Source organism: Clinocottus analis, unplaced genomic scaffold (assembly GCF_023055335.1).
Source record: "Clinocottus analis isolate CAN_PGR_092001 unplaced genomic scaffold, fCliAna1.0.p SCAF_21, whole genome shotgun sequence".
Lineage (NCBI taxonomy): Eukaryota > Metazoa > Chordata > Actinopteri > Perciformes > Cottidae > Clinocottus > Clinocottus analis.
The window spans coordinates 8,913,876-8,930,274 of record NW_027175943.1 but is presented as its reverse complement, the minus strand read 5'-3'; the positions used below and the strand labels follow the sequence as shown (position 1 = coordinate 8,930,274).

The following is a 16,399-nucleotide window of genomic DNA, read 5'->3' as shown; positions in this document are numbered from 1 at the left end:
AGGAAGAGGGAAACCAGTGCGTCACAGCTCCCGGCCTGATTCCAAGCTCCCCTCGATGCAAACAAGAGCCATAACTTCCCTAATGATCCCAGATCATGCACGCAGCAGACACATCACACCAATAGGGAGCGCCTGCTCCTCACCTTTGACCTCACAGTGGGCGTGTCTACCTTTTGATTCTGCGTGCACTTTAGAACATGTCGTGTAATGTTAGTGAATGGTTGGCAAAAAAAAAAAGTCCCATTGTGAAAAGTCTTTAATCCAACTATGTGCTAAATCTTACTGCAACAATCCTGTTCTAAGACCTGACAAATCTCTTGATAACTTAAATATTTGCCAAATCTAGATAATCTGACACTCTTGCTTTCACTTCAGTCACCCCGTCACACACGATTGCACCGCGATTCAGAATTTCCGACACCACACACACACGTACACATGCCCTCACGCGCACGCACGCGCGCACACACTCGCACACACTCGCACACGCATTGTAAACAGTCCTTATTGAGACGTGAGTGCTTGTATAAACACAGCCAAGCCCTATTGAGGGTCTAGGGCCGAGTCGAACAATAAGAGGGGGAAAGTTGCTGGACGTTCCTCACAGACGGTGTGTACAAAATCCAATTATCAGAGCCACGGCATTAACATTCCAGCAGTCTGGCAGGTGACCCCCCCCCCCCGCCTCCTCCAGCCGCCCGCCCGTTACACCACCAGCATGGGATAGAGTCGCCCCGGCAGCACCCCGACAATACACACACATGCAGCTCTCTTCAACCCTCCCTTCTAAGATCCCCCAAGTATTGAGACATATATTGAGGGAAGAAGGCAAAGAGAGGGGAGGCAGTTGCGGGGGAGTGTGGAGGGGGCCGCCAGCGACACTGGCCTTTTCTTCAGGAGATCAGCGCGACCGGCCTAGCAGGCAGTATCAGTCAATGGGGCATTCTTCTCCTCTCTGTCTCCGGGTGAGAATATGTTGATCGCTGATAACGTTGCTTTGATTGCCATAATGGGGAAACCACTTTTTGTTTTGAGCGTTTGCCTCCAAACAGAGCGCGCTTTGTCAGCCATGGGTGATGTTCGTGGCATACAAGATGCCGTTTATACAAAAAAAAAAAAAAGGTTTAGCGGTAAAACAGAAAAAAAAACGTTGTTGTTGTTCTTGGCTCCGGGGCGAGTTGATAATGGATTTAAATAAAGTCTGCACAGGCCTATAAGACCCCCTCAGTGACAAAAATAAACGCAACTAGCGCAGAGATTCACTGACAAACTTACACTTCTATTTAAGTATACCCTGTAACTCCTATACTGCTCTCTGCTAAAACCCTCCGGCTTCATGACGCAGGCGAGCGTGCATCATTATCAGCAGTTTTTTTTCCTGCTTCACATACAGTACATGTGGCGTACGTGATAGGGCGCATGTGATATGCAACGGCTCTGCCCGGTGTCCTGCTCTGTACTCTTGTCAGGTCCTATATATAAACGTACATCTGGCCCCCATTCTGCTTTTTCCATCCTGTCATCGAACAGAGAAGGCTGTAAGAGATACACACAGTGTAGAACTTCAACGGTGCGGCGGGGCCGGACATGTCTTCACATTTTCATGAAGGTTTGATTATTTTTCCTAATCGATTAACTCATTCTTAAAACGGATTCTTAATTGTTGTGGTCTCTTGAAAAAATGGCCATCGTGATTTCCCAGAGCCCAAGAAGACGTCTCAAAAAACTCAGGTGCAGGCACACGCATATTCAATTAAAAGGAAGCAAATCCTCACATTCGAAAAGCTCGGATGTTGAAATGGTCATTGGACTTGAAATGAACTTTCTGTCAATCAGCTGATTCATCTACTAATCACATCAGCGCTACGGTACAGTACAGTACATGATCCCTGCAGATTCGTTAAGCCCCGTCACCAAACACCTCGAGCAGGGATTAAGTTAAGAGTTGATGGTGTGTGTGTGTGTGTGTGTGTGCGTGTGTGTGTGTGAGAGCTATGGTAGGGCACGCCAGCAATCATTATGTGCTTTTGTGCATAATGGAGCAAATGAAAATGTTTTATGTGACATGTGATCTGAATTCATGAGAATAACACCCCAAATTATTATTCTTTTTTTTTATGTGTTTCGTGTTTTTTGCTTTCCTCGCTTTAATAAAGTGTTTTCAGAAGCGCCTCTTGACAGTTTTTGTTTTTCACTCCACTTTTGGAGTGTTCACCTGCACTTTTTATTGTTCCCCACCCTATGCGTGTTGGACTGTCCTCCGCTGCGGTGAGATGTTGAGTCAAGTGTCTGGTGGCGTTCTCCACCCTCACCAGAAGGCCGGCGCGCGCTTAATTATTCTTGGATGGCGGATGAAAAAAGTGAGTTTCTTTCTTTTCTTTTTTCTTTTTCATTAGCTCAGCAGCGGTTTCCCATTCATAACAGTTGGCACTGGTTCTGCGCTGCCTGCCAGAGATCACACCCCAACCATTTTCATTTTCCTTCATCCATTTGTTTCATTCATGTCATAGTTTTGGCAAGGCCCTACGCAGTTTTCCTGATGGCCGCCGACCTTTCAACACCCTTCTTTTTGAGTCCCAAACTCCCGTTTGTGGCTTTGTTTTGTTCAATTCACACTGGTGTGCATCCAAGTGATGTGGACTTACAGTATTTCAGTTTGGGAATTATTCATTGTAATCTAAAACTGAAAATAAAATACTTCAGCAAAGCCATGCAAAGCCCGGCTGTCACACTCTTGGATGGGGAGAAAGACTTCACACGTTGAAACTTTTCCTGGGAAAGTGGACGGATACTATTTGTGTATGTGAGTAGCAGTGTTGGAATACATCCAAAGTTAAAACGAACCATCAAGTAAATGTGGGCTAACATCCCCCTGCTTTCATATACTATATTATCCTATAAGACTGCGGAGGTAGTGAATGCACACACACACACACACACAAACACACACACTTTAAGTGCATTACACAGTGGGTTCAGCTATCTGAAGCCTCAAGAAACAGCAGTTTATCATCATACAACTACTGGAAATATGCCCACTGACAGGAAAGCTATATCCCACATACACAACAGCGCTCCCACCCACCCGTTCAGCAACCACTTTGCTAAATCTATCAACTGCAGCTGCGTGCATGTGTTTTAATGCATGCACACGAGCTGAATACACGTGACTTCCTATAGTGCATGTGAGCATCTGAGTCCAAACCCACTCAAGGCTGCAACCCAATCCCAGAGAACTCCAGTGTGTCGAATTAAAACCGGGGTCTATACCGGCGGGAACCGGGACGCCCAACACGGAAACAAACAAGATGGCTACCGCGTCTTCAACCCAAGCATGCCTCGCGGTGCTCAAGGGCTCCCATCTGAAGGGAGTTACAGGCTGGCTAACAGGAGTGCAGAGGAGAAGAGTCTCCTGGGGCAGTTGGCCCAGCAAGCGGGACCAGAGGATGGCTGCACCGTGGATTAGGGCCCCACAGTGGTCCATTGTTAATTGGGCGCCATGTGTGAAAGCTACAGAGAGATTAGTTTGTACAGCTGCTGCCATTTGTCATAACTGCCCTTAACAAGACACACATGGCAACCCAAGTTACAGCCAGAGGTTTTACAGAAAAAGGGGAGAAAAAATGTCTGGCGAACGTCTAATAGTTTGTGAAACAGACGCGCATAAGCAGATGAAGATGTTCCTGGGAAACACCATGCAGACTCAGCTGGGATCGCATCCTGATGAGTTTGAGCATTACTCATTTAGCCATCTGTAGGTTAACTGGGGTCGTTGTCATAACTGCTCAAAAAGCTATGTTGAGCCAGTAGAAATCCCAGACCACAGGTTGCAAACAATTGTGTAAAGACAGAGGGGATGACCTTTTGTTCGCCAAGTTTCCTCGACGATGTCGGCTACACCACGAGGTTTAGGAGAGGGATGAAGGAGACTTTTTTTGGTGAGACTCCACAGTGTAATTGTGGGTTGTAGGTCTACGCACATGTTGGAGGCCTAATTACAATCTTGACTCGGTAAATCCGGAACAAGCTTTTAAAAGCACTCTCACTTTCAAAGTTCGCCCCAACAGATGACGGAGCTCTGTTGTTATTGGGAGAAGTTGCGGCTCACTGGATCTAAATGCAGCTCTTTTCGAGCTGAAGTGCAGGTGAGCATTAATCTGAATATGGGTTTCTACACTCCCATGTATTGCGGGCGTGTGATTGTGAACATGTGTCCCCGGGTGTGTGTTAGCACTTTGGAATGTTTTTTCCAAAAGTGCAGCAAAGTTAGCAGCTGGAGTCTTGTGCCAGTGGAGAGAACGGGGCCACTGCTGGAGCTTTCTGGACCCGGATCCTACATGAGCCTGTGCTGCAGCAGGCTTTGATTACGGGGTCCAGACTGTACCGGACATGTAGTTACACAGCAGCAGACAATTTTATCATGGCACACAGACGCAAGAGTCTCATCCAAAAATCTAAATTCAAATCTAGTGCCATTTTGCATTTTAACATTAGCAATATATGTTAGTTTGGGATCTAAGTTGCTGGTTGTGTATACTGGATTCATGCCATGTCTACATTTAATTCTCACATATCTATTTCTGTAGAAATCACATAAGAAATATATGGGAAGGGAGCTTCCCCCCCTCCCTCCTTTTATTCACTGTATCCGTTTGTTGTTTTAATGACCTGATGGAAAGAGGCAGTGTGAAATTATGTCTGTCACAATGGAGGAAGTACCGCTGTATAGAATCTGTAACACCTGCAGTATCGGTGATCTTGAGATATGAAAGTTTCATGTTGTTCCAACCAACAATGTGTCCATATTTCCTCTCTTGCCGTCGCTCCCGTCTATATTACTCACTTTAATCACATACAACGCTGCTCAAAGACGCGGTCCCTCATAAAAGACTACATGTTTATGGAAGTGCTAAAAATGTGAATTACTTATTTTCCTACTGTCTGCTGTTCTGTAGCTTTTCTGCATGGGTCAATAAAAACAAACAACCATATTGGGGGATATATTGTTTATTACACTGAGTAAATGGGATCTTCAGCTGATGGAGAGGTGGTTTCTAAATTTGGGAGCTTTTTGAGAAGTGAACCTGACATATGTGAGGGAGGAGTGGAAGCCCTTTGGCTAGCTTTGACAACTCAATGGGGCTCTGATGAATCCGTCCCAAGCAGGCCATTCCCAAGCCTCAGACACCATATCCCCTCTTTGACCCGCTGCACTGACATTAGAATGAAATCCTCTGGGGGATTCGCCCACCACCCCAAACAGCAACACGCCCACCCAAAAGAACATTTTGCACAGCGCTGCGATGGCGGGCCTTTCTTTTTCTGTCCCCCTCAGGTCTTGTCGAGCCGTCACAGTGATGGGCCGTACTGTACCGCCGGACAAAAGAAGAGACAACCATCACTCTGGGCCACTGATCGACCCTGTCTGGACTGAAAAGACTTTGATGGGGCAAAGCAGGGAGGGGGTTGCTGCACAGAGAAGTTAGTGTCTCCTGGGCAACCACTCTGATTGTCTGTCCCTGCCCAAAGTTCCCCATCCCACCCCACCTACTACCCCTTCCCGTTTTTTTTTTTCTTCCCTTCATTGGTTGTTCAAAAGGCTCCTTCCTGGGTGAAGGGGACTGGCTTTTGCATGAAAGTCTGAGTCTGGTACTTGAAGGCGCTTTTCTTCTGGTTGACTTGAAGAAAAAAATGGGAGGTCAAAAAACATCTTCACGTGAATTCTCCTCTGTGAACCGCATTGTCCCCCTTCCCCTGTCGTCTAACATGACCAGCCGAGCACGCAGATGGGCCAACAGCAAGTTTTTCTTGCAGTGCTAATGCGATGGCAAAGAAGAGAGAGCAGTCATTGGATGGAGAAACTCAGGCAACAGGGAGGGCCCGCTTTGTAAGGCAGGACAGTGAGGTACAGTGTAGTGCCTGGGACAAGGGGTGAATGTACCCATTTGTCTTCATTTGGGAGGGACGGCAGACAGGGTGGGGGTGGGGAATCTATCCGGGAGGAGTGGGAGGTGCCGGCCCTCCAGTCAAGTGGCCTCGGGGGGATTTGAAATGCATTTGGGGTCCTCCCCAAAAGCCTGGGAAAGTGTGGTGAAGCTGAGATCTTAACCATAGACTAATGACACAAACTGCAGTCCTTAACCAAGTGCAGCTACAAACGCAAAATTGAGTCTCCTGCTGAAATACACAAGAAAAGCCTTTTCAACACAATGCCGGGCCTTAGAATGCAGAAGAAAGGCCTTGTCCCATTTTTCTGACGGCTGCAACAGCGCAAACTGTGACACAAGCAAATTAAACACACTGTAGCGGAGCAAAGGAGGGAGTTGTAAATTTTGTTGAGAAAGAAGGAATCCACATTTCTCAGTGGCCTCTGCTCCGAGTTGCCTTGTTTCCATGGAGATTTATGTACACATGGCACACAAAAGAGGGCCAAGGAGGTAACACGGCCTGTTTAAGCCTTGAGGTATTTGCTCGAGCAAAACCCCGCTGCTAATAACACAAGCTTCATACTGAGCCAGGCAACCTGGCTGCACTGCACCCAGGTTAGTGTTTGAGAAAGAACAGGAGGGGAGAGAGGGAGGCAGGACAAAGTCAGATGGAGATCACAAACCACCGAAGATCCTGCAGAGGGAGGGGAGCCATTAGGAGGGAAAGAAAGTCAGCAAGTAAGCAAATGAGAAAGAAAGAAAGAAGGCAAGAGACAAGAAAGCAAACAAGACACGAGAAGAAAGAAAGACCACTGCAAAAACATAAATAGCTCCCGGGTTAAGAGAAAAAGGATCGGGAGGACATTTAGTGGGAAGCGGAAATCAATAAGGCAAGCGGTGAAGCTGGGAGGGAGTTCTAAGTGGATTAGATTGAGAGAATGTGTTCGATAGGTTATGGCTCTGACAGAGAGGTAGCCAGACACCGCGGGCTCTATTGCATACTAATAAGGAAGCCAGAATGCAAGCTGAGCACAGGGTTGTGCAGTTCAGTCTGAAGAGGGTTTTTTCTATATGGCTCAGGAGTCATCGGTTAAGGTTTTTCCCAGGAGTTGTTTTTTACGGCCTCGCTGATTTCGTTCTGAGCGTTCACTGTTAAAATTCACGTCCAGGAATAAAATTCTACTCGGCTTCCTAAAGAATCAACCCGAGTATCACCTCGACGGGATTTTTTTTTGCATTTAAAGGCCGCTTAATAACTTGACTTAGCCCGAAAACAGGAAGACAAATAGTAGTGTCCTTAACGCTGTCTGCTTACAACAACTTTTGTTTCACACTTCTGGCAGGAGCCCAGCCACCCTCTCTCTGGCCGAGCGCCTGGGCCTGGGACAGCTGTCATGGTCAGAGTTTCTGGCTTGAGGGAAAGCCAGGGAGTGTGAAAAGAAAAGCGACTGGGCGAGGGAAGGAGTGAGAGAGTCATTTGGCCGAGCAGTGTGCCGCAGGGGTGATTCCTGATGGCAGAGGAGGATAAGAGGATGAGGGGAGGGAGGGATGGATGTTGTGCTTAGTCACAGGCCTCCACTGTGACCCAGAAGGTCAGGCCTCCGCACTGGCCGCCTGACCAAAGCCTCTGAGGCAGCCGGGTGGAAAACGAGACGCAAGCAGCCACCCCACGCAGTGTGGAGCAGGCCAACCTTGGAGATAGGGTCCAGCCAGACAACCCAGCCTGAGGGACTGGAGGAGGAGGGAGGGGGTATGTGGGAAGTCAGTGGTACCTACTCCCCCTCGCTTAGGCCAGTGAACCAAGGGACCACCAGCCAGACCAGAAGCAGTGGCGGGGGAGTGGAGACAAACAAATGCCAGGAGACCACCGGTGATCTTGCGGCCGCCGCGGTTTGACCCCTGATAGAGGAGGTCAACCAGGGGGGGCTTATGCCCTCCCGCCTCCTCGCCTGACCGCCACTCCACCACCCCCCCAGGCAAAAAGGCTTCCTCCTCCACGTGCCCTGGGCCCGCAACGGCACATTTTTACCGATCTGTTTTGCTCAATTACACTTCAGAGGACACCCTGTCACATCTCTTTGAAAAAAGGTCACGACCCCGGGGCCAGAGGTTAAGTCGGCCGCTCGTAAAACAAGGTCTCCATTAACATGGCGGCCTATAGTCAGAGGTTTGTGGTAATCCATCCATTTCCACAAACTATCATGGCAGTGTGAAAAAGAAGTAACGTTACAGGGGGGGGGTGTCTAGGTAATGATGTTTTATGGCCGTGTTAACTTTCAGCACCGGAGTAATGGGAAAGCTACTTGACCTTGACTTCTTTGGTCTCCCGTTGGACTGCCTCAGCAATCCTCTTCTGTCACTGCTTAGTGAAGTCATTTCAACTTTCAAAAATGCCTCAGAATTCTTTGAAGTCATTTCTAATTTCTACTCCCATTTTTATTTTATTCCACTGACAAATTAATAATTGAGGTCAAAATATGTACACATCGTTTCCATAACAGTGTCCAAGGTAACCTTCAAATTCTTCAGTGGGCTCGCTATTGCATCTTAATCACACATCTTATTCTATTTTTATATTCTATTAACTGCAGACATGTATTGTGAACAAGTCATTGAAATATGCAAGGTCGAGAGATTCATATGAACTGCATTCCTATAATTAATGAGGAAATAGGGATGAGTAGCTTAACAAAGCCAAACACAACCAAGTCCTCCGGTATCCTAACATGTCCTAACATGATCATCGTCTCCTTGCCTTCCTACAACTATTTCATCAAGCTGTCAAACTGAATATGTGAAATATGAATCCAGGTGAGAAGAGGAGATGATTCGAAGAGAGAAAAAAAAAGTCACTTCTTGCTTGAGAAGATAACGATAAAACAGTGCATTGGAGTACAACGGCCGTGTGTGTGTGTGTGTGTGTGTGTGTGTGTGTGTGTGTGTGTGAGAAGCCAGGGCCCTGTATTGAACACGGCCTGCCAGTTGGCACAATGGATGCCACAACCCCCACCCTCAGCCCCCTGCCCACTTCCCAGCGGGCATTCATCTGGGCATGCACATGGGTGCTGCGGCTCTGCCTGGCTAAACGCGTCTGTGCCCCAGAACAAGGGGGCTGAGTGCCCTCTCTAAATTCACCCGGCGCACTCGCTGCCAACCCGCCGACCTTTCTCAGGCAGCGACCCACCAGAAAGAAAAACAAAGCAAAAACACTTTGAACTTATTGATTTTTGCCAGGATAAAAAAAAAACAATAAGAATATGAAAAAAATCCGCTGTGGAAATAACGACTTTTTTTTTTTTTTTTTTTTGGTCATCCCAATTACGCGACCCTGCGGAAGGGAGCCGCTGCCAGGTCGCAGGACGGAGGGAGCGATAATAAAAAACAGTTTGGACCCACAAATACCAGATTCTGTTTGAGACGGAGCCGTTTGCTAGTTTCTTTGTGTTTGATTGTATATTTGTTTGTTTCGTGCAGTTGCAGCAGAACAAAGGCAGCGGCTTCCATTCTGCCACTGTCAAAAAACTTTCCAACATGCCCACTGCATTGCGGATGCCAACCAACGAATCAAAGGCATGCTGCAAGCAGACAAAGAGGGTTTGATGCCAACCTCCAAACCTCTAACAACCATTACTGGTGATTTGCCTGCCTCCCTGGCACGGTGCAAAACAAAATGGCGGCGCACCACACGCTACCACAATATGGCTGCATTGTCTGGAGATGGGCACCGCTTGGTGACTTGAAGAAAAGGGAAAAAGACGCTTTAGCTTGCAAATACCAAACAGGAGGAAAAAAGAAGGGGGAAAAAAGCACGGCCGTCTCGGTGATCCCGGTAAAAGAATGCTATTTTGTATTTGCCAAAGTTTTAACCCACAGAAATTTGGAGGACAACGGTAAATAATCGCTCTGATCCGCAATGTAACGTTGAATCGCAGCTAATTCATTCTTCGGCAAAGGGGGACATTATGCCCACCGTTTATTTCAAACACTAAAATGAATGATCACGTCAATAATTTGCCTTTTTCCTCCACGGCGGACCCATTTTTAAAATAAAAACCTGGTAAAATGTCGTCAATAAAGGCACCGCCTTATCATTTAAATGGTGTCTATTATGAAGGAAGTGCACTAAAGGGCCATTCTCAACTTGGTACTGAACAGTTAAAAATGCAGCAGATGCAAACTAGAGAAGCGGTGGCATCCTACAAAAGACACAAAAGAGGGTCTGATGCCAACCCCGGTGCCAGTGGCAACCATTATTGTCTGTGTGCTGTGCCTTCTGCTTTCCCTGGCACTTATCAAACACAAAATGGCGCTCAGGGTTTGATGATAACGAGCTAGCTATACCATCATTTCTGCCTCAGTAGCAAAGTATTGGTGGTCATTCGCTCAGTAGATTTTAATACAAGGGAATTTCAACAGATTCCAATGGATGAAGAGGGGAAGTTCCCTGAGAGGGGCATGAACGTAAATTTATTTATGTACTGCAACAAACCTAATTTGCATTCATTTTAAAAGAGAGGTTAAATTCGGAGACAAAAAAAAAAACATCTATGGATCTCGGAAGCACAGAAAATAGCGTTATTTAGAAAATGTACAGCATCAAACTTAACATTTTCTTCTGGACTTGTGCAACTGTCCTTAATTACCTTGTGGACTCTGATATGTGTAAAAAAAATCACTATTAGTTTCTTTGAATTAACACTGCTTTTCCTAAATATTTTGACTTAAATTGTCAGTGTTGTAAATTATCGTAATGCCTTAGCTAAATCCCAGTAAATGGCAGTATTTTGGTTGTGTATTAAATAATAAATTGTAAAAATGTCATTCTTCTTTGTAAAAAAAAAAGAAAAGGCAGGCAACAGCTTTAACACATCCAATTCCAAAATGTGCATGTCAAAACCTATTCCAGTACCTGGCACCACATTTTGTTTCCAGTCTCTTATTAAATACTGAGCTGAATAAAACGCAGGATTCAGTCTCCACATCGAGCACATCACTGTGTCCACAAAAGGCTTTCATGTAAAAGAAACCAGCTTTTCAGGAATTAAGAAAAGCCGGATTTCGGCGCCAACACGATCACACGCATGATTTATAACAGACGCGATATCTTATATATGCTGAAATGTTGCGCAAATATTTTTTAAAAAAGCCCTACTTAGGTCTATTCATACCTTTCAATGCTAAGCTGTAATGTGACCTACAGCAATACGTTTATTAATATGATAATGTCGCCATTAGCTTTTTTTTTTTTTTTAAATGGTGGAAATCTTATTTTAAAACAATATTGTTTGATGGTGATTTTTGCGTTTTAAAATGACATGTTACAATATATAAAGGTGGACGAAGGCAGCGTTATTGGTTTTTAATATAGTAAAGAGAACCACATTTTTGAAATATGCTGTTAATAAACACAACTGTAATAACAAGGCTTTTTATAAGAACCCTGTGTTACTGGTCCACAGACTCAGTGTTGGCAAATACACTGCGACTGGGTTCATTTCAATTTAACCAGTCTATACGACAACTTTCCACATTTGTCAAATAGAAGATGTGTACAGTGTGTGTGTAACTGTAGAAGCCTGTTTGTGTGTGTGTGTGTGTGTGTGTGTGTGTGTACAAGATACTGAGTAATTACTGAACATGCTGCTGGAGTACAGCAGAGCAAAGACACATTAAAAATGTCTTTCTTTTTGTTTAGTAATGAGTCATACTTGAGCCATATAAAAATGTACGCGCGCATATATACAGGACTGACTATCACGTTTCCCGTGTTTATTTGCCTGCCGAGTGCAGTGGTGATTTCAGCCGGTCTCAGCTCGACTGCCAAAAAGTAACACATGTGACCCTTGACCTTGCCGAGCCATCATTCACACATAGCTCACACACACGCACAGTGAAACAAACACACACACACACACACACAGCTTGAGCTTGAACCTACCTTGGTCCTGGACATAGTATGCTAGAAACAAGTCCAGCTCCTTGACCGATACTGTTATGTGGTGTGGCTGGACACAAAGTGCTGGGTTGGTGCAATGTTGAGACTTGACGAGGCGCTCCCCGTCTGTACTTTCCAGAGGGATGCCTTTGAAGAGGATGACCATCACCAGGTCCAGACGCCAAACTTTGTCGGCCTGCCTCAAACAGTCGATCCGGCGGATCTTGCCCTTCTGGTCCGGGTTGGACAGCACGCAGCACGGGTGCTTCTTGCCCGTCACGCTGAGGACAAAGTCCTCCCGGTACTCCTGCCGAATGTCCTTACGCAGCTTGGCCAGCAGCCTGGACGCCCATTTCTGCTTCACCTCGGGCTTCTCGCCCAGCAGCTCGTCCTTCACCGCACGCTCCTCGTCCTTGGACATCCGCTTCTCGTGCTTCTTGAAGTATTTGCGTTTTCGGGCCTGGAGGTTGAACCACGTGTAGGCAATGGCCCGGACGTGGGGGAGAAGTGCCTCGATGAAGGGATGAAATTCATCCTGGAGCGTTGAAGGGACACAGAGGGGAGAGGGGGAGAAATAATCAGAAACTCGTGCCAATAAACACGGAAGAAGGAATATGGGTGCACTAATTTGAGGCCGTGTGGAAGTCAGACGGAAAATAAACAATTCCTCAGAATCAGTCACATAACATCATATCGGCAGTTTCAACAGCTTTCAGCGGAGACGTTCCTGCTCACATTGAAAAACTGGTTTCACCATTTTAGATGTATCAGGTGCTCTGCAGGTGTGACAAGGACATTCCACTGTTTATATCAACCGCCGGGACTACAATAGCACCGAGCCCCGTGACTGAACGCACTCGCGTCCGGCAGCGCGCTCTGAGCACGGCGACTCCGTGCCACCGCTGCTACGGGGAGCACGCGGCCCCTCAGCGCTGCGTTGCTCTTATCAAACTGCTCGCATTCAACGTGAACTCAGCCCTCGTCTGCATGTTCTCAATGCATTTTACGAATGCGTTTAAAAGACGCAGGCGGAGAAGAAGGGCGGCGTATCAAAGCAGTCCACGAGAGGTATTTGCAGAGGTTGACTTGGGACGCGATCTCAAGTTCATGCCAAGGTTTTTGAGGTTCTGACACTTGATCGGGTTCATTCCAAAAACCTGAGCCAGCAATATGTAAAGCATGGCCTACTTTTAGAATTTCCCCATCGCTCCTTTGATAAAAAAAAAAATCATTTAAAAGAAATGAAATGCTGAAACTTATTTTTCTGATAAATCATCAGACTCAATTTAATTAATTGGACTATTTTCAACATCATTTTCACTTTTCAAATGGTGTGTACATCATGTATATTATACTTTGTACCACTTTTTTAAACTGGAAAATTACAGCAAACGTGAGTCACGAAAAGAAAACTTTTTTTTTTGGGGACAGAGTTTCTTTTCATCCATTTCTACAGCAGTTCCCCAGCCTGCAGGCTCGCTCTGTACATCAATAATACTTCAGAAAATCTCTAACAAATTCCAGCAATCTTAGTTATGCTTGTTTTCTGCAGGTGAAGGAATGCACATTCAAGATCCAGAACTCCAAAATTACAGCAGCTCTGAGTGACACGTGGAAACATGAACCCATCTATGTTTTAGGTCATTAAAATGTCAAATTTAATAAGTGTGAGCGGCCCCTTCGGAGCACGCGTTTGAGGAGTTAAACCACATATTGTTCTTTTCGTAGGCAGTCAGGCAGGCAGGCGATAGGAAACCACAGAAGCCCACTCCCTATCTGCGCCTGCCGCTGCTGCTGCTCTGAGAAGCCACATTTCTGGTCTGCACTTCTTGGCCAATAAAACTCTGCTCCATTACAGCAACGTCAAATTAGAATCATTTATTAAACAGCAGGAATAAATATTTAATTCCCTACAGATGGTTTTGAAATGTATTATATTTACTATGGATGCGATACCCATCCACAGTCATTAAGAGACGCACAAATAAATAAAATAAATTGAGAACTCCCTTAAATGTCGTCTCCTCTCTATAACGTTGCCAATTAAACTGACAAAAGTAAGCAATAAATGCTGGTAAATGTGCACGGCGGCAAGTGTTCCTGAAGTCCTTTTCGCTCCTAGTTTCCTGTTCAAAAACACTTTAAATATTGTGTTAATTTTTTTTCAGCCAGGCTAAAGCCAAAACGCTGTAAAGATAAATGACTTGGCCGGGGCCTACGCAGTGCACTTCAGCTGGGGCCATAAAAGCACAATCCTCTTAAGTACAAACTAAACCACATCTCAGTCAATCACTTACTTATGCCAAGTAAAATATAAACAGTAAAACTGAGTCAGCCAAAACAGTCAGCTACTCTGTCCCACCGCTGAATCAACCTTATCATACATTTGATCTCCCTGCAAGTGAAAGTGGCTTTATCTTCTTCCAACTCCACTTCCCAAAAGTATAGGGGTTTTACTTGAAATACAAATATACACACGTGAAAATATATATAAACACAGCTCAGGTCAGGCTGGGAGGTGTGTGTGAGGTTATTGGAGGACGCAAATAACCTAATTAAACCTGAGAGGAAATTAGCATACCTGCGCCAGGACTGTTAAAATGACAGTCGTGGAATGCTATCATAAAGTCCATCTTTACGCATAACTTTACGCACGCAAAAAGCGCATAAAGATTTGCACTTCAGTGACTTTTTAACTGCCCGGAGGGCTAATCAAATCATTTTCGAAAGCAGCTTTCTTTAGAATCTAAGCTCTTGACAGTAAAACACACACAAAAAAAATCAACACAATTGTGGCACAGACACGTGCGTTCTGGATTCGCGACTTGAATTTGGGTTAGTTCTAACGCAACGTTTTCCCTTCCAAAGCCAAACTTTAATTTTGTGATTAATTATGAAAGTATTTCCCCCAGCAGAGCTGAAACCGAACAACCCAGACGCAGGCGCGACACTTCCAATTCGTCGGTAACATGTGTATTACAAATGTGCACAGCACGATCAAAAATATATTTTTCAAAAAAATGACACAAATACCTGAGTGAGACAAATTGGAGAATACATGACGAGACGGCGACACAACACGTGAATGTACTTGGACCGATTCCTCTGATCACTTTATCGCGCCATTCCTGGACCGACGTGCACCGAGCAAGACTGTGGAGCAGCTCTCCGCGGAAAACAATAAGAGCTTATCCAAGAACATCCGTTAGTTTCTTTTGCGATCCAAAGATTGTCGTATCCGCAGACACCAAAAAGGAAGAAAAAAAAAAGAAGATTTTATGCAGGAGTTTTTAAAGTTGACATGCGCCAAGTTCTACTCGGAGAAGCCGGTGCAAACGGGGCTTGCTGCGTACTCCTCGAGCTACAACACGGGCTCTGTGCGCGTCTCCGTGCGGCGAGCTCTCGTTCATGAAAGCCTTGTGGGGAGCTTCAGAGGCCACAGAGTGTGTGATGTTCACCCCTGCTTTCACCGAACTTCATGTGAAATCGACCGGTGCACCTTCGGTCCTGCGCGATTCCAGCAAATCAGACCCAACTTTTTTTTCTTCTCTCTCTTCACCCACGTAATTACACAGTCACACTCCTCCTCCTCCTCCTTCTCCTCCTCCTCCTTCTAACACACAACCCCTATCCACCATCCAGCACCTTCTTCTCCTCCTAGGCTATCTGAAAACACAGCATACATATCACTCCAGCACATTTAGTGTCTGACTGCGAGCGTGTGTGCGTGTGTGTGCGTGTGTGTGCGTGTGTGTGTGTGTGTGTGTGTGTGTGTGTGCTTCGGGGACATAGAAACGGAAAAGGGACATTTCCCTTCTGCAGCTCTGGCACCCTCAACAACATGCGATCACTCCTCATCCAGTTTAGACCATTCAACAGCAGTGTCGGTGGTTCATATAGAGGAGAAGGAAAATAAAACTGACCGAGCTTCTTTTTTCTTTTTTTTTACTTTGTCATTCGCACTCCAAGGACGCCGCCAATGAACTCGCCTTAAAACGTTCTGAAAAGTCCCTAAACAAGTAGATTATGTGAAAAGGAATATGGCACATTTGGAAAAAAAAAAAAAGTGACTTTCCATTTGAATGCATTGCCAACTGAAGAGCTTCATTTGTACATTTTCTTGTTGAGGCCACTGCAGAATTAGCTGCATGCACTCCTCTATGTGCAAACAACAACAACTTTGAGTCACAATTAGTGCACAGAATGGGATGATGTGTAAAGATTGACTTTTAAAATGGCCGTGTACCGAGGGCCATACGGTGAACGGAATAACTGGACACCTGAAGGCAGCCTGGATCAGCCCGCGTGCACACACCGGGCTGTGTGTAATGGTGTGTATGTGTGTGTCAGCGCAGCGGCAATGCTTTTGGGAACACTGGAAGTTAAACATTGTTACTTTTGTCAGTGCAGCGCGTGCGTTTTGTGTGTGTGTGTGTGTGTGTGTGTGTGTGTGTGTGTGTGTGTGTGTGTGTGTGTGTTGCACAGAGCTGCCAGCAGTCCACATAAGAGTTCATGTGCCCAAAATGAAAAGGGGGGA

The 16,399-nt window shown here is 45.7% G+C and overlaps 1 protein-coding gene across 11 annotated transcripts in view; it reads right to left on the bottom strand.

Annotated features, from left to right (window-relative positions):
- LOC137792018 (nuclear factor 1 B-type-like) overlaps nt 1-16,399 on the bottom strand; it is a 63,919-nt gene that overhangs the window by 46,894 nt on the left and 626 nt on the right. For 8 of the 11 annotated variants that reach the window (XM_068587370.1, XM_068587380.1, XM_068587374.1 and 5 more), the window contains exons 1-2: nt 14,896-15,511; nt 11,866-12,397 (exon numbers count right to left, since the gene is read on the bottom strand). In XM_068587370.1, the coding sequence (XP_068443471.1) occupies nt 11,866-12,397; nt 14,896-14,922 (559 nt within the window). In that variant the 5' untranslated portion in view covers nt 14,923-15,511. Of the gene's footprint in view, nt 1-11,865; nt 12,398-14,895; nt 15,512-16,399 lie in introns of those variants that run through there. The other 3 variants (XM_068587372.1, XM_068587373.1, XM_068587376.1) reach the window with 1 other exon arrangement.